This window comes from Tiliqua scincoides, chromosome 2 (assembly GCF_035046505.1).
Source record: "Tiliqua scincoides isolate rTilSci1 chromosome 2, rTilSci1.hap2, whole genome shotgun sequence".
In the NCBI taxonomy this organism is placed as follows: domain Eukaryota; kingdom Metazoa; phylum Chordata; class Lepidosauria; order Squamata; family Scincidae; genus Tiliqua; species Tiliqua scincoides.
In genome coordinates this window covers 177,189,802-177,204,990 of record NC_089822.1, presented here as the reverse complement: position 1 = coordinate 177,204,990, position 15,189 = coordinate 177,189,802, and the positions used below count along the sequence as shown (strand labels likewise).

General features: G+C 39.3%; 1 protein-coding gene across 4 annotated transcripts in view; it reads right to left on the bottom strand.

Annotated features, from left to right (window-relative positions):
- Positions 1 to 243: 243 nt before the first annotated feature.
- The window catches only part of CSNK1A1 (casein kinase 1 alpha 1), a 42,598-nt gene continuing 27,652 nt past the window's right edge, over positions 244 to 15,189 (bottom strand). For 2 of the 4 annotated variants that reach the window (XM_066613925.1, XM_066613928.1), the window contains 2 exons: positions 14,791 to 14,939; positions 244 to 1,939 (listed from right to left, as the gene is read on the bottom strand). In XM_066613925.1, the coding sequence (XP_066470022.1) occupies positions 1,932 to 1,939; positions 14,791 to 14,939 (157 nt within the window). In that variant the 3' untranslated portion in view covers positions 244 to 1,931. Of the gene's footprint in view, positions 1,940 to 14,785; positions 14,940 to 15,189 lie in introns of those variants that run through there. The other 2 variants (XM_066613927.1, XM_066613926.1) reach the window with 2 other exon arrangements.

Genomic DNA, 15,189 nt, shown 5'->3' with positions numbered 1-15,189 from the left:
CTACCTTGATGCTCACCTCTCACCATGAGGATGACTGAACAAGTGGCCGAGGTACAAGGTACTAGTTATTTCTGAAGTAAATTACCCCATACATCCACTTTTCAAGAACCATGGAGTTTCTGTTCAGTTACAGTAACATACTCAGAGAAGATAGAAAAACTGAACCATGCTGAGAAACTATTCAAAACTTGGTTCATTTTAAAAACTGAAATGCATCCATCAGAACTAATTTGAACACACAACTCCCCAAATGCTTCTTTATTAATAGCATCCACATCTTGAATGTCTTCCAGGTATCCGCATTTGCATGACTATAATAGGTTTGACTACTCACTTTGTGGAAAACAGTTGTTTAAGAAAGCTTCAATGTTCCACAGTGAAATATGCATTGCAACTGAAACCTGCATTATATGCATAGAAGAGGTCCAAAAGTCATAAAAACCATGTACACAATAGGCATCTGGCTGCATTTTCAGACAACTTTTTAAATTTATTCTGACATGCTATAAAGGAATAAATTACACTGTTAGACGAATCACCAGCAGTTAAGAATATCTTTTGGCTGGATTAGAGTGAGGACAGCCTAAGGCAGTAACCAATGTGAACACTGCACTCTGAGAGGCTGCCTGAGAACAAGAGTAAACCTGGTCATAACCACTTCACAAGAACTTTAAAGAAAATTCCTCACCCCCACACACTTCCATTTTAAATCTGCATAGCTAAATTTTGTAAATCAATCCAGCCAATGCAAGACAGTGGCAAGGCTTATGAGCTGCTGTGATGGGTCTGAAAAGATGCCTTTATTTTTATTCAGTCTCTCGGTACAGAGGGCTGGGTATTGATGCAACAGATTATAAAAATGCAAGAGTGCCCTTCCCCATCAAGGAAAAAAATACAAAATTTATTTAAAAACAAAAAGTGAGGAAGAGTTACAACACTAGATCTAAAATGATTAAGAAATAGGACTTTTGCTTTAACAAATGGCCTTGTAGTTGCCTATTTTTAAAAGGGTGGTGTCTAATTTAGATTGCAAATTACCAAAGCAAATTAAAAAAAATCTCATTTCCTTACAGAAACAGTTTAGTTTTTTATGAACTTGTAAACAAAAAGCTTCCGTTTCAAAATAAAAACAAAATCTCAGATCATATAGATGTTTACAGTGATTACATTTATCTAAGCAATTTACATACAGTTTCAGTTGTAAGGTGTTAACTAAATTTGTGACAAATATGCTGTTTCTCCTTTTATACCAAGAACATTATAGAGTTAATGCAGAGTCCTAAAGATAATCTAGTAGTCGCTAAGTTTCTCTTAAGTCTTCACTTTAGATGCTGTTATTTCTAGCACAGGTAAGCAGGCAGAGTCTTTCATTTGCTTAAAAACTGGAATCTTTGGTTACTACCATGTCCGCTGGCTCATACATCACAGAGATACCAGCAATTTTAAGAATGTTTTAAGTGTACAACTTTCAAAACCAGGGAGAATACCCAGAAAGAGTGCACAATTGTGAGCATTTACAATTATCACAACTGTTGCTGAAGACTTGTTCATGCCATTCCTCCAAAACAATGAGATCTCATAAGCAGTGTAGTTGAAAGTAAAAAGGTTACAAAAATTGGCATATGCACAATTCTCTCCACCACTTTGTGTCAACCATTCAGTTAACTTTTCCACTTGAAAAAATGCAATAGAAAACTGGACACCATGTTTCACTATCTCAGTAATATTCACAATTACAGCTGCTACAACTCAAAGTGCAGCATCAAATGCGCTGCCCAGAGCCAGTTTATACTGAAATTAAGTTCTTTACATCAAGTAGATGGTTGCCCACAACCACTGGCAAGTGTGTTTATGAACTAAAATTCCTAGAATTTGGGGAGTGATACATCCAGCTCCATTCTGCTCTGCTTCATCTGTTCTCTTCTTCATGCTCAAAAACCTGGAAAGAAAAGAAAGCAGTTTGATATTTGGAAATGAAAAAGTCATTTGAACGGGAGGCTTTAAACAACAGTTATGGCTTTCTTTAAGAAAATGCTACTTTGCTCAAAATCATAAAAACTTATTTTCAAGTTTGGTGGCGCTCAGTCATTTGACGGTAGTCACACCCAAGGTAAAAATGGTCCGATTTGTGCACTAAGAGAAAGACATGCAACAACCCTTATTTTTCCTTATTTTTCATAAGGAAAAACCACTATTGGCCACTAGCCAATAGTCATCTTAGGATCACTAGTGCTAATAATCTAGCAACATTTCAAATTTGTGCGCATCAAGAGCCTAACAGTCATGCTAGGGCTGCGAAACAGACTCAAATTTTCACTGATTTAACAACTTCCTTTTTAGTCAATTCTCTTAATTTACACAGATAATTCGAATGTTGCCAACTTTCAAAGTGCAAGAACTTAGGCCACTCATTGCAAGACATATTAAAAGTGGCTTTTTCCTTTTCTTATCAGTATTACAGCAACATACTAACAGCCCCAAACTAAACCGCATATAGTACTCTTAATTCTGCCTTGCCGATTAAAGATGCCTCACCTATTAATCAACTAAAGCTTTCGTCGATTAAGACTTGCAGCTCCTAAATTCATGCTTATGCAAGATAATACAGAATAGAATTCACACAGTGGAGCCAGCTACATGACTAGGCTGCAATTTTACACATATGTAACTGGGAGTAAACCTAAATGAGGCTTACTTCCAAGTAGATAAGCATATGATTGCACTATTTAAGTGTTGCTGGCTATGTACTGAAAAACTTATAAAAAACCCAAATATTACCAACTCCCCCAGCTCCTCCCCAGAAGGATTAAGAGATTTGCTTAACCAGCTACATTGATCATATAGCCAATAATACTATTATGAAATCAAATTATGGTATGCCTACAGCAGAACAAAAGTACAACAATGCTTTGTTCACTGGTCAATCTTATATGCTACTATACAGCAATTTCCAGCAGTATCCATTCTGCCAGGAGGAATGTATATATAGTCTGCTAATACAACTGAACTGTTTCAGGAAGATGCTTTTTCTGAAGAAAAGGCAAGACTTCTTGCACCAATGAACTTGATAATCCCCTAATCTATTGAGTCTTATATTTACACTTAAACTATTCCTCAGTGTATGAGGGTTAGGTGCACATATGACCCTACTTGCAGAACTATTTTCAGAAGAGAAATGGAGGTGTAGACCACTAGTAAACATTCAGAAACACTGTATTTGATCTAGTTTGTGAAATGAAGTTGTAATGTTGCTGAACGCTACTGCTTTAAAACTAATACACAAGGACATGAAATTTGGTTCTACTGCAACTAGTTAAGACAGGATGATATGCAACTTAATCCAGAATAAAAATCCAATATGAAGATATTCATATTTATTCTAAATGCAAATTACCTAAAACTATTTCAATGTCTTCTGAAGCTTCCTTAACAAAAATGACCCAATCTAAATATATTGAGGAAGTAATTAAGTGCAGTGTAGTAAGTAGACCAAAATTTTGGACATCTCTATTGACAATCAGGTGGCAATAATACTGAATATAAATCAAATAAGTATTGTCACACTTCATCTACAAGCCGCCACACCCCCCCCCCCCATCCAAGTCACTGCTTGTTCCTGTCACAGCATATTCATCTACATTCTAGCTACTTCAGGAGGCGGCTCAGAAATAAAACACTGACAGTGCAGATTCTCTGAAGGAAGCAAAAGTTTCAATTTGCCAGAGGAAACCTTGTTTCTACAAGACTACAAATGGGAATAGCTGTGGGTCATTAGTAGGGACAGGGTAGGGGCATGGAAGCTGAAAGCTATAAAGAAGGCTCTGAAGAATGGGGAACAAATGGACAGAGGGCAAGTTGAATTATGAATAAAAGCAACCGTAGGCTGAGACAGTACACTAAATTCGTGATAAAGCAGATGGCTGAGGGAAACAAGACAGAACATTTAAGGAAAAATTCATAGTCTAGGCCAGGGGTGCTCAATAGGTGGATCGCGATCTACTGGTAGATCGCAAGGCAAAATGAGTAGATCGCGGAGTGCTGACCCCCCCTTCAGGTGCCTCTGGGAGGAAACACCGGGAGTAAGGCCCATTGTACTCAATGGGGCTTACTCCCAGGTAAGTGTGGCTAGGATTGCAGCCTCACAGCCTAATCCTAGGCATGTCTACTCAGGAGTAAGTCCTGTTATACTCAGTGGGGCTCAAGGTACACCAACATACATTGTACACATAAATGTTATGTTACGATGGCGCGAACATTGTAAAAAAAACTCTGGTAGATCTCCGGGCCTTGCTGGGTTTCAAAGTAGCTCTCGAGCCAAAAAAGTGTGAGCACCCCTGGTCTAGGCACTGCAAAGACTTCATGCTGCTGTGGATATTTCACGTTAATGTGAAACAACCAGATCACTTTACATAGAAGTCTATATTTGCCAACTCACAAGACTCAAGGGATGTGTGTGTGTGTGCATACACCATTCCCATTCAGAATGAGTTTTGTTTTAAAAGGAAAATAATGTAGTTAAACTATCCCCAAGTTTGGTCTTTTAACGTTCAAGTAACCTCTGCAATTTCTCCAATCCTCAACTGCCAAACACACACTAGCACCATGCAGAGTTCTTTATGACCCTGAATTTCTGTGTTGTTTTTTTATTACACTGTTGGAATCTGTAGCAAGAAGAGACAACACCAGCCTTATAAAAGAATCACCTGCCAAAGCATAAGCTTTGGTGGCACACAGTTTTTCCACTGTAGCATCTTGTTTTGCAGGTAGAGAAGCAGCTTCAAATTGTCACAGAATTTCCATCAGTCTGGGTAACCAGGTCAGGATATGATCTGGACAAGAACAGACCCATCCAGAAAAGCACAACTGGCTGGAAATTGCTGGTAAGCTTTGCTCTCTCTCAGTTAGAGAGCTTATTCCCTTCATAAATCTAAAATATATGCAGACTTTGAATCACTAAGCAGCACAGAATATTTAAAATATCATCATACAGGTGGATTCGGTGGGGTTTTTCATAAGTCACAAATCTGTTTTTAATGTGGTTTTCTGCACCCAACAACTATTTAATCTCCCGTAACAGTTCCTTCAATGTATTACACAGACTAAAAAGTTAGTTATAAGACATTCTTCAGAGAACTTGATTGATATTTCCTAGATAGTCATGGATTCAGTAATTTAATGTCAAAGTGTTCAACTTTAAGCTTTTCTTCTTGTAGTCTCAGATTTGTTGTAAATATTTACTTAGATGATATTAAATGTTAACAAACCATTGTTCACTCTTTCCAGCAGTTGAACTTCAGTGTTGTTACCCTTTCTATAAAACTCCAACTGCTTGCAAATTAGCAGGCACAAAATCTCCTGTCATAGGATCCTCTTCTGCAAGTGGAAAGCAGTCCCACTTGGAGAAGACTGCTTTCTCTTCAGACAGCAGCACATACAGGAACTGTTGAGCAATATCTTTTCTTCAGAAAGCTACAGCCTCATGGAAAAATCAGCAACACCCTATGCATGGTAGAAGAGTGCTCTGATCACGCATGGGGATTTTTGACTGCAATCCGTTGTATCTGTTTCTTTGAGGGACACATTGGTCATGCAGCAAATATGTAAACTGCTTTGTGAACTACTCTTGTTGAAAATCAGTATATAAATATTCTTAGTATTAAAAATATACTGGAAGCATGTCAAGTCAACAAAATGGAATGCTTTCCACCACTACCATGTCCTCATGAAGTACAGCTACTGTAAATCAAAGCTATTTCGGACATTTGGGTCAGCTGTTAAGCCCTTTGTATCTACTGCCAAAAAAATTCTTGAGAATCAGAAAATTAAGCCTATTTTATCACTTACCTTTGCCACTGTTCTACATTTTTGAATGCTATTTACATGAATTACTACTGATCAGAAAGTCTACAAGAACAGAGGCAAGCTCATTCTTTGCTAAACTAAATCACATCAGTTGTGCTAAACTAAATCATACCTGGCTTCTCGCTCTCAATGTTAGATACTAAACTGCACAGGTCTCAGAGTACACTTATCTATTAAACTGCACACACTTCTACTATGCAACAAGAGTGCATAGTCACAATAGCATTACTGTAACAGTAGCATTGCTAAGGTTTATAAACTCTAGGTTTGGATCAATCATCTGAATAGCAGATCTGATTCTGGAATCTTTAAACAAAGTTAAGTGGTTTCTTTTATTGCTGGACACCTAACAAATTTGGTCTCTACGTGCTTTTATATATTCCCAGTACATTGGTCTTGCCATTAAAGACTGGTTAAGTGGAGTTCCTTAGGAACACTGGCAGAACATTTCCCTTGGAAACTGGTTGGATGGTTTCAGATTAAACTTTACTCTTCTGATATACCCTCACCATTTAGAATCTGATTTGACAGAATCTGCTGCAGGAAACACCAATAGACTTATATAACTATGATTAAAAAAAACAAAAAACCCTTTCCATCATTTACAACTAGCATTACTCATTGTTGAGCTGTATGAAAGATAAAGTCTACTTAAGTGCACAAACACATTTCAAAATTGCTTTAACAAAATTACCTTAAATGTGTTGATTATACGTAAGACAAAACTTGAACTCTGCGCTAATCTGCAACCAAAAATAATAATTATGGCAAAAACTATTCTGCACAAGAGCAACTGTATGCACCCACATTGAAAAAGCATTTACTCCACAGTAAAAGCTTTGAAAGAGTTATTCTTTTGATGCCTGTTGAAATCTGTTAGCAGAAATTCCATGGATATCAAAAGTGCAAGATGAAAGTCAGTGTCATTTATAGGACTCAGTTCTGCAGAAACCCATGCTGACTTAGCACTGTGCAGTTAGGTACACAACTACTTGCTCCAGGCACAATGGTATTTAATATACGCACTGAGGTTTGTCATCTTCATTCAATGAAGAACTCTAGCAGATCCACAAGCCCAGTTTAAAAGGCAGCAACTTTTATCAGGTTCAGGTGACAGATTTCCAGTTTTGAATCACAACTTTAAATTGATAGCACAACAATGGCAATAATTATTGGTTGATCCATTTGGTGTATGTTTTAAAGTTTTTTAAAAGAGTATTCTTTGTCATAACTAAGCTTCTTGAAAATAAAAACAGAATATTGAAACTAAAAATACATAAAGACCCATTTATCATTGCCAACTCTGAGAAGCAATTTTAACTGGCTGGTGATGAACTTATAAATAGCAGCAGTTACAGAATGCCAAATGCACATTCTGCAAACCATGGCATTTTTTTCCCCACATTTTTATACCGCCCTTCCTCCAAAGAGCTTAGGGCGGTTTACATAGCTGCTCTTCCCCTCCTTCTTGTCCTCACAACAACCCTGTGAGATAAGTCAGGCTGAGAGAAAGTGACTGGCCCAAGGTCACCCAGGAAGCTTTGTGGCTGAGGGAGGATTTGAACCTGGATCATCCAGGTCCAAGTCCACCTCCCAAACCACTACACCAGGTATGATCTCAAGAACGTAATCCGAAACAGGCCTCAGAGTTTGGTAATATTTAAAAATGGACAGAATCCTTTACGTTTAAGATTTTCTTGTTTCCCAAAGCAGATTTTTCTACTTGTTTTGAAACCTCACACTTTCAACATGGATAACATCACAACATTATCTACAGTGTTTCACCTACCACACCCTCCTCAGTGTTACCATTCTCTATCCCATTACTGCCAATAAAAAAAGCAAAGGGGAAAATCAGTAAAGGCAGGAAGGTTATAGCCCAACTTAGCGCAGTTTCTCTATATAGTATGTATACAGGATCCAATTCACAGCGAAGCCTGTGAACTGTCTTTCAATTAATGGGTATGGACTGGTGTGGAGAAATTATATGAAAGTTCCTTGATACCCCCTTCACATGCACACGTTATCAAGGAACAAACACCTGCATATTCTCACCCTTCCCATCTCCTCCACCCTAAACTCTGCATATTCAATTTCCTTACATTTTTGCCTTTTGCCATCAACAGTGCAGACAAAATGACTATTTAGTGATAACTCTTAAATACTTCAGTTCCTCTGGCCCTTAACATTCCTCATGGAATAGTGAATCTCAGTCTTACCTTTCAGCTGAATATTTTCAAGTATGTCCTGCATTCTTCTTACAAGCAAAATGACACCCCCAAGTGTAGGAGTACCATTTTGACCAAGCAAGCTTAAACATTTTAGCCATTTTATCCTAAGTCAGGGAGGTCCAACATGCAGGCCCACAAGGTCCTTTTTGGTGGCCCCCAAAAACCTCACTGAAGCCACCATCCACCACCTCCTCCCACTTCAGAGGCTTTTCTATCTCTCTGCCATGTCATTCCAGCTTCTCCTTTGGAGACAGAAAAGCCCTGCTGCACCCACCACCAACTCCAGTTACTGCTGAGTGACTTTGGCAGTTCAGAACTCAGAAATAATTGGCAGTGACATCACATCATTGCCAATTACTTCCATGTCTGCACAGTCAGGGGGTGACACCAGGGCTTGTTCAGCGCCCCCCTCCCCAGCCCACAGAACTTCGACCACCCTGTCCTAAGCAATAAAACTACTCAGATATTAGACTGTGTATGCTAAGACACATAACAAGAGACTACAACTACATAAGGTTCCCCTCTCCAGCCTTAATTCCCAAAATCTCACAGCATGGTAGTTCATGGACGCCTGATGTGCAGACCAATAGATGAACTGTCTGGGTAGTGCCCCACAGCACCCTTTGGTGGGAAAATGATGCACTTCAGGGTGCGACTATGACCAGTGGAGACGCTACTACCACATGTCAAGATCCACCCTCATGGGAATTATGGATGAGGTAAGGCCACAACTTACTCAACTCCAATGTGGGAGACGATCACACCTGAAAAACAAGTCACTATAACCATTTTCAGATTGGCATCAGAGTCAAAACTGCAGGGCAATGGCAGCACTGTATACAATCAGCATTTCAACAGCTCTTGCCATCTTTGTGGAGGTTTGCGAGGTGATCATGGAGTCCAAAATGGGGTTAGTCATAAGATCCGGCAATGTGAAATAAATAATCAATGGGTTCTATGCCAAAGGATTTGTAAATTGCTTCAAGGGCCTAGATCAGCCATTTTCAACCACTGTGCTGTGGCACACTGGTGTGCCATGAATGGTCCCCAGGTGTGCCACGAGAATTTGGGAGAGGGTCATTTATTAGCAAGGCCAATGGGGGATGTGAGCCCTCATGGACAGCATGGTGTGCCTTGTCAGTTGTTAAAAAACTGATGGTGTGCCTTGACAGTGTGCTGTGAGATGAAAAAGGCTGAAAATCACTGGCCTAGACAGAAGCCATATTCCCAACCAATGACTAAGTTACTGTTTCAACACTTTTCTGAGCCATAGGAGGTACTACTCTAGCATGCTTCAGGCAGTTGCAGACTCTAGGGCACATTCACAGTCAGTTTTGCAAGGACAACTTCGCAGATTCTGCAAATGTCCCCTTTCCAAGAAGATGGAGAATAGCACCAGGGTAACCACGATGGAGAAAATAAATGGAGATGGTATCCAACCCATGACCATTAGCAATGTTTTCTACCTGCTTCAACTATGGCTTATGAAGTCCTACCCATCGTTTCCCAATCCAAAGCAGGAACAAGATCCTCAGCAGGTATCAGTTGCTTAGAGAGTGTTGGACTGTTTAAAGGGACTGCAGAAGATTTGTTTAAGAGTGTACTGTGACAAACAGCTGGTGCCAGTAGTAGTGACAATCAGCTGCACTGTACACAAAATCTGACTCTCTCAGGGAGTGATTTTTCTGGAATTTAAGCAACCCTGATTCAGAAAAACAATCCCCTTTGGAGCTATTCCCAAGGGCGGAGAAATCCCCTTTGAGGATGAAGACACACACTCCTCCCCCACGCTCCGTGAGACTGTTGGAGACAGAGTGCTTGAGAAAGATGCAAAAAAGATCAGAAATCTTCTCTGCAATCAATTCAGCAGTGACAGGTTGCAGCAGTTTGTATTTCAAATAGAGATGGGTTTTGTGAAATAATCATTTATTGTTCCATGTATTTACTGTCACATTAATTAGAACTAACTTCAGTTTGTGGTAAATGTACTCAAATCCTGAATAGTTCAATGTAAATGCACACAAAACAAATTCAAGCAAATGGGTTGGTAGATATGTAGTAATGTTCATAATGGGGGGTCAAGTAGCCCCTTACTGATGCAACTGCCTAGTACCCCCCAGCCTGCAGTGGCTCTGGAAAGGTAAGCCTTCATTACAGCAGTCTGTCTCTCCATGAAGCTGGCCGCTAGCTGCCAAGTGTTCTCAATAGTTCCAACCAGTATCCTGATGTCCTGTGACCTCCACTCCTTCAAGGTGCCAAGCCCGGTGGCCATATTATTCAAGGCTTCCTCATTGCTAGCTGCTGCCCTCTACAAGCACACTTCCCACATCAAAGTCTTGGTCCTGGAGGAAGTTGAGGGTCTCTGTGAGCTTGCTTCTCATTTCTCAGTTTGCCTGCAACAGCTCCTGTGAGAACTCAAGATGCTGCCACTTTTGCCTGTTCCTCAGATGTCACATTCTCTCTGTACTGCTCAACTGAGACCTTTGTTGCTCAATTTCTGCAAAGTCTGATTTTACGTAAAACAGTACCTGTCAAATGCTGCGGTCCGTACAAAAGGTGGGAAATGAATCCCTTCCTTCCTTCCAGCTCTTTCTGCTCCTGCTAACTAGCTTCCTCCTGCAACTTCCCAAGATATTTCCCAAGGGATAGGGAAGTGCTTCCTGGTTCTGCAAATGTCTGTTGCAACAGTTTATGCAGCAGGGTTTCTTCCAATATCTGCAGCTTGGGATAACTCGTCCAAAGCTGAATGACCTGGCTGCAGAGAGGACAACTTAGGGTTTACATGAAACAGGTTCAAAATCACTTCTTCCTTGTCATTTGCTTCTTCCTCCGTGTCCCTCAGAACAGCAATGCATCTCTTCTGCTGCACCACTCATGTCACTCATCCAGGATACCATCACCATTACCTACATTGATAAAAGCATATTTTACCCTTGAGGTGTCCAAAATGGCTACTGCCCTCCTTCACCTTCTTGAAGTTTTTCAGAAGTTCATTGGCTTTGGTCCTGCAGGCCTCAAGGTCCCTCAGGTAGCACATGTCCTTGAGCTTCTCCAAATGTAGTAAAACTACTCCACAATTTTTGGTGAGAGACTATTCCTGCCAATATCAATGAAGGCTCTCAACTTTTCTTCACTCCACAAAGGTTTCCTCAGACTGCAAGGAATCGCCTTGTTGCCAAGTGGGGCGGCTGGAACATCAGTTTCCTCCATCATAAGTCATTCAAGGAATTCACAGAACAAAATATCCAAGTAAATGCTGCTTTCACTCCATTTCAGTTTCATTCCAAACTCATGGATTAAATTGAAAAGTACTTGGCTTATTCAGTGGGGGAAAAATTCACAGGTAAGGGGTGATGACTGCTCCACTCCCTACACCCCTGCTTTGCATTTCCTGTATATTCAGATTTGGATCCATCCTCAGTCATTTTTCAATTCTCCAATTGATGGATCTTTGATTTCTATTAAGAAAAGCAAAGTAGATTCTGCAAGCCTGAAATCTGCCAAACCCTGCCTTAAAGGAAAGTACTCCTAAACTCTTCTTATTTTGGCTCTGTTACTGCTGTTTTAGTATGCGTCAACCATACTGAGAGTCTATTGGATTGTAGAGTCAGTTATAATTGCTGACAAATTATACTATATTATAAAAATTAATTGGACTACTAGAAATATTACAGATCTGTTCTACAGAGAAATATAACAAGCTACAGCAATTCTGTAACTACAGATCTGTGCCACACAGCGACATTCCGGCCAATGACTGACTGCATGTGACAGTAGCCCTGTCAAACTCAGACTAATTTCCCCCCTCCCCACTTCCTTGATGGCTCAATCAGCTAACCCATACTAAGTGTGTTTTTGCCAGGTAGCTGCCTGCCTTCCTGGCCCTGCAAGGCATTCTGGGGTACTACCTGGCAGCCATTCAAGGTTGTCAGGTGCATTCGCAAGTGGCATTTCCCTGCACTTTGTTCAAGGCTAAGGAAATAAGTTTCACAATAGTCAGAAAGGACTCCACATTTCTCTTAAGTCCAATACTGAGAAGTTCAACTTTGACAGTGCCACCTGTTTTTCTTGTTCTGTTCACAAATAATCCTTAGACCAATTCTTGATATAATGCGCAAAACAGTCCACTACCAAGTTCACTATACAACCTGCAGGTGAGTTAGCTTGACTCCTACTACCTTCTTCAGAGCAGCTGCTACAAAGTGGTCATTACAGAAGTATTTTGCAATTTCAACAGCCTTTATTTCTAAAGCAATGAAGTCTTTGGCTAAGAAGTGGTCCAACGAGCAATGTAGCCACGTATTAGCAACTTGAGATTATCTTCACTTTCTTCTAGATTTCATCTCATCCACAATCCAGAGATTTTCCAGTGACATCTGCTCTGCTAGGTTAACAGTATCCTGGTGGTAAAGACTGAATCATGTTAAAGTGGTGCAAGTTCTCAACCAATCAAAAAGTACAGTTTGTTGCATATATAAATTTGAGCATTTTTTTTTCCATCAATCACTCTGTGCTGAAATTTTTTGCAGGTTCTTATCATGAACTTATCCATGGTGCCTTCTGGATGGAGATTTTTTTAACTACAACTGATGGACTAAGTTTATGTGACATACATGATATTAATGAAACACTGTCCTTGTCATTAGTAGGAAGTTTGAAACTGCAGAAGATGATAACTGTGGTATTGAAGGTGAATAGTTATCAGAGTCCTGCATGTTGAGAATGGATCCTCCTAAACAAAATAAGTCAATGAAAATTAGTAATTACCATACAGCTTACAACATACACCAACAATATTAAAGGTTACACTGTAAAAGGAAGATCTGCCTACTTCAGTCATTTTTAATCACAACTACATCAATATTACACCATAAAGTGACTACATTTTTATTCAAGTCTGATAATTCAAATAATCTGTTCACTCAAAAGTTAAGGCCAGGAAAGATAGGCAGTCTAAGAAATTATGAAATAAGAACATTTACTAACCTGAAAATCTTGTGTATTCAAATACGTTTCTTTTGTGGTCTTCAAAGCAACTCCTTTCTGAGAAGGAAACTACTCATGATGGTGTTTCATTTGGGCAATGAAGTCTTGCATTTCTTTGTTGCACTGTTTGCATTTTGCACACCCACCTGCCTTAACCACAGGTACAGGAACTTCATTAAAATATCCTCAGACAGACTCTTTTAAGGGTTGCTGGCAATTGAGGTTTTCCCTTCTAATGAGGGAAAAATGGTAGAGTAGATCTCAAGCAATGGAAACTACACTCAAAAGACACCTAGATTAAGATATTCTGCTCATATCCTTTCATTTTTAACCCCTTTCCCTCAATTTCTATTGCCAGTGCCTCCATTTTGGCATTTATCTGCAGGCTTCTTCTCTGTCTACAATGTCTCCAACTTCAATACACTGTTCACTGACTTTCTTGGAAGTCCGCACTTGCAGAGAGAGGCAAGACCTTGACTTTGTCTAAACAAATATTACAGAGGGACAATAGACAGGGTTGCCACTCTAAATGAACCCACTTCACTCAAGTAGACTGCTGAAAGCAATACTGGAGATTTGAAAAAAGTAGCCAAGAATTTCTAGCATTCTATCATGGGGAGAATCCAGGAATAACTTCAGAGATGGAAAACAGGACTGATCGGGTCTGTTATTTCTCATCTCAGTAAATTGTTAATGTTATCTCTAGAAATACAAATTCTGGTTAGGACTGCACAATTTTCTGAAGGCACCTTTTAGAGCAAGTAGTTGAGTTGCTAGAAAGAGTAACCTAAGTAAAGTACATCGGATCCTATCTATGAACAGAAAATTGAGGCCCCAATCTATAAATTTTTAAAAGATTATAGAAATACATTGTCTCATAATATAGAACTATAATTTATAATGGAATTCTATAATCTTCGAGCCATAACATTTTAAGATCAAAACATCAAGTGGTGTTTTTTTTATTTTAAAAAATGCATTTTGACAATAAAATTAAAAATTCCATTCAAATTTTAAGATCTTTCTAAAAAAATCTTTATCTACTATGGTAGGTGTCAACAAGTTATATTAAATTCACATTTTTTAAAAGACAAGATACTTTTAAAAACCACTAGCTTGTTATATTGCCTCACTTTAAATAAAACAATCCCATTACTTATTCATCATACAGAAAAATCCATCCCTAGATTTGTAATTGAAGATGGAAAATTGACACTGTCTATGCCAAGGAATAAAAATCCATCACACAAGTGTTTTAGGCAGAACTCCAAACAAGATCATGCCTAGCTTTCCATCTTCATTTTGCATAGCAATAGCAAAGAAACCCATACCAAAGCCCCCACATACCATCCTTATTAAAAACTCAACAGAAGATTTTCCCTTTAAAGTGTTAGGTCTAGGATTTTGGATCACGCTTATAATGTTCCCAACACCAAGCCAGTTTATTCTGAAGAGGGGTTAATGCGGGAGCAAAAGATGCAGTGGTTAAAATGACCCAATATCCCCCAAAGAAATGATATGAAAAACAAGGACACTTGGTTTAAAGTTAGTAGTCAAATTTTCCAAGGACGTCCGGTTTCTTTGTAATACTAAACAGCCAAATGTAGGTTTTTAATGACCTCCTTGATCTAACACTTAAGTTGACATACACTATCCAAATTAGTGTTTAATGTTTTTGGACTGCAACGTCACTTGGTTCTTGGCTACTAACCTTTCATGTTACTCTTGGATTTGTCAGTTTGCTTGCCTGTGGGGGTTTGGGCTTGCTGCCCCTGCCCACTGGAAGAGGCTGCCTGCTGTGCTGCTTTCTGCTTTAACATTGTCCAGTCAAATGTGTAGTCGTATTGGTGATTCAGGGTCCTGGAGAAGGGAAAGGAAGTGAAACATTCACTGCAACATTATATTGCTTTGCTACTGTATACCTATCACATTCTACTGAAGACTAACACTAAAGTTAAAGATGTTTTCCAAAATTCTTTGAAGATAAAGCAGTCTATGGATTAATAATTGAAGCCTGCTTGAAGCAAGCTGGAAAGTCACTTGTCAATTATTTACAGGAGCAGTGGTAGGAATCCAAAAAGCCTCACATGTGCATGTGGAATCACTGGTC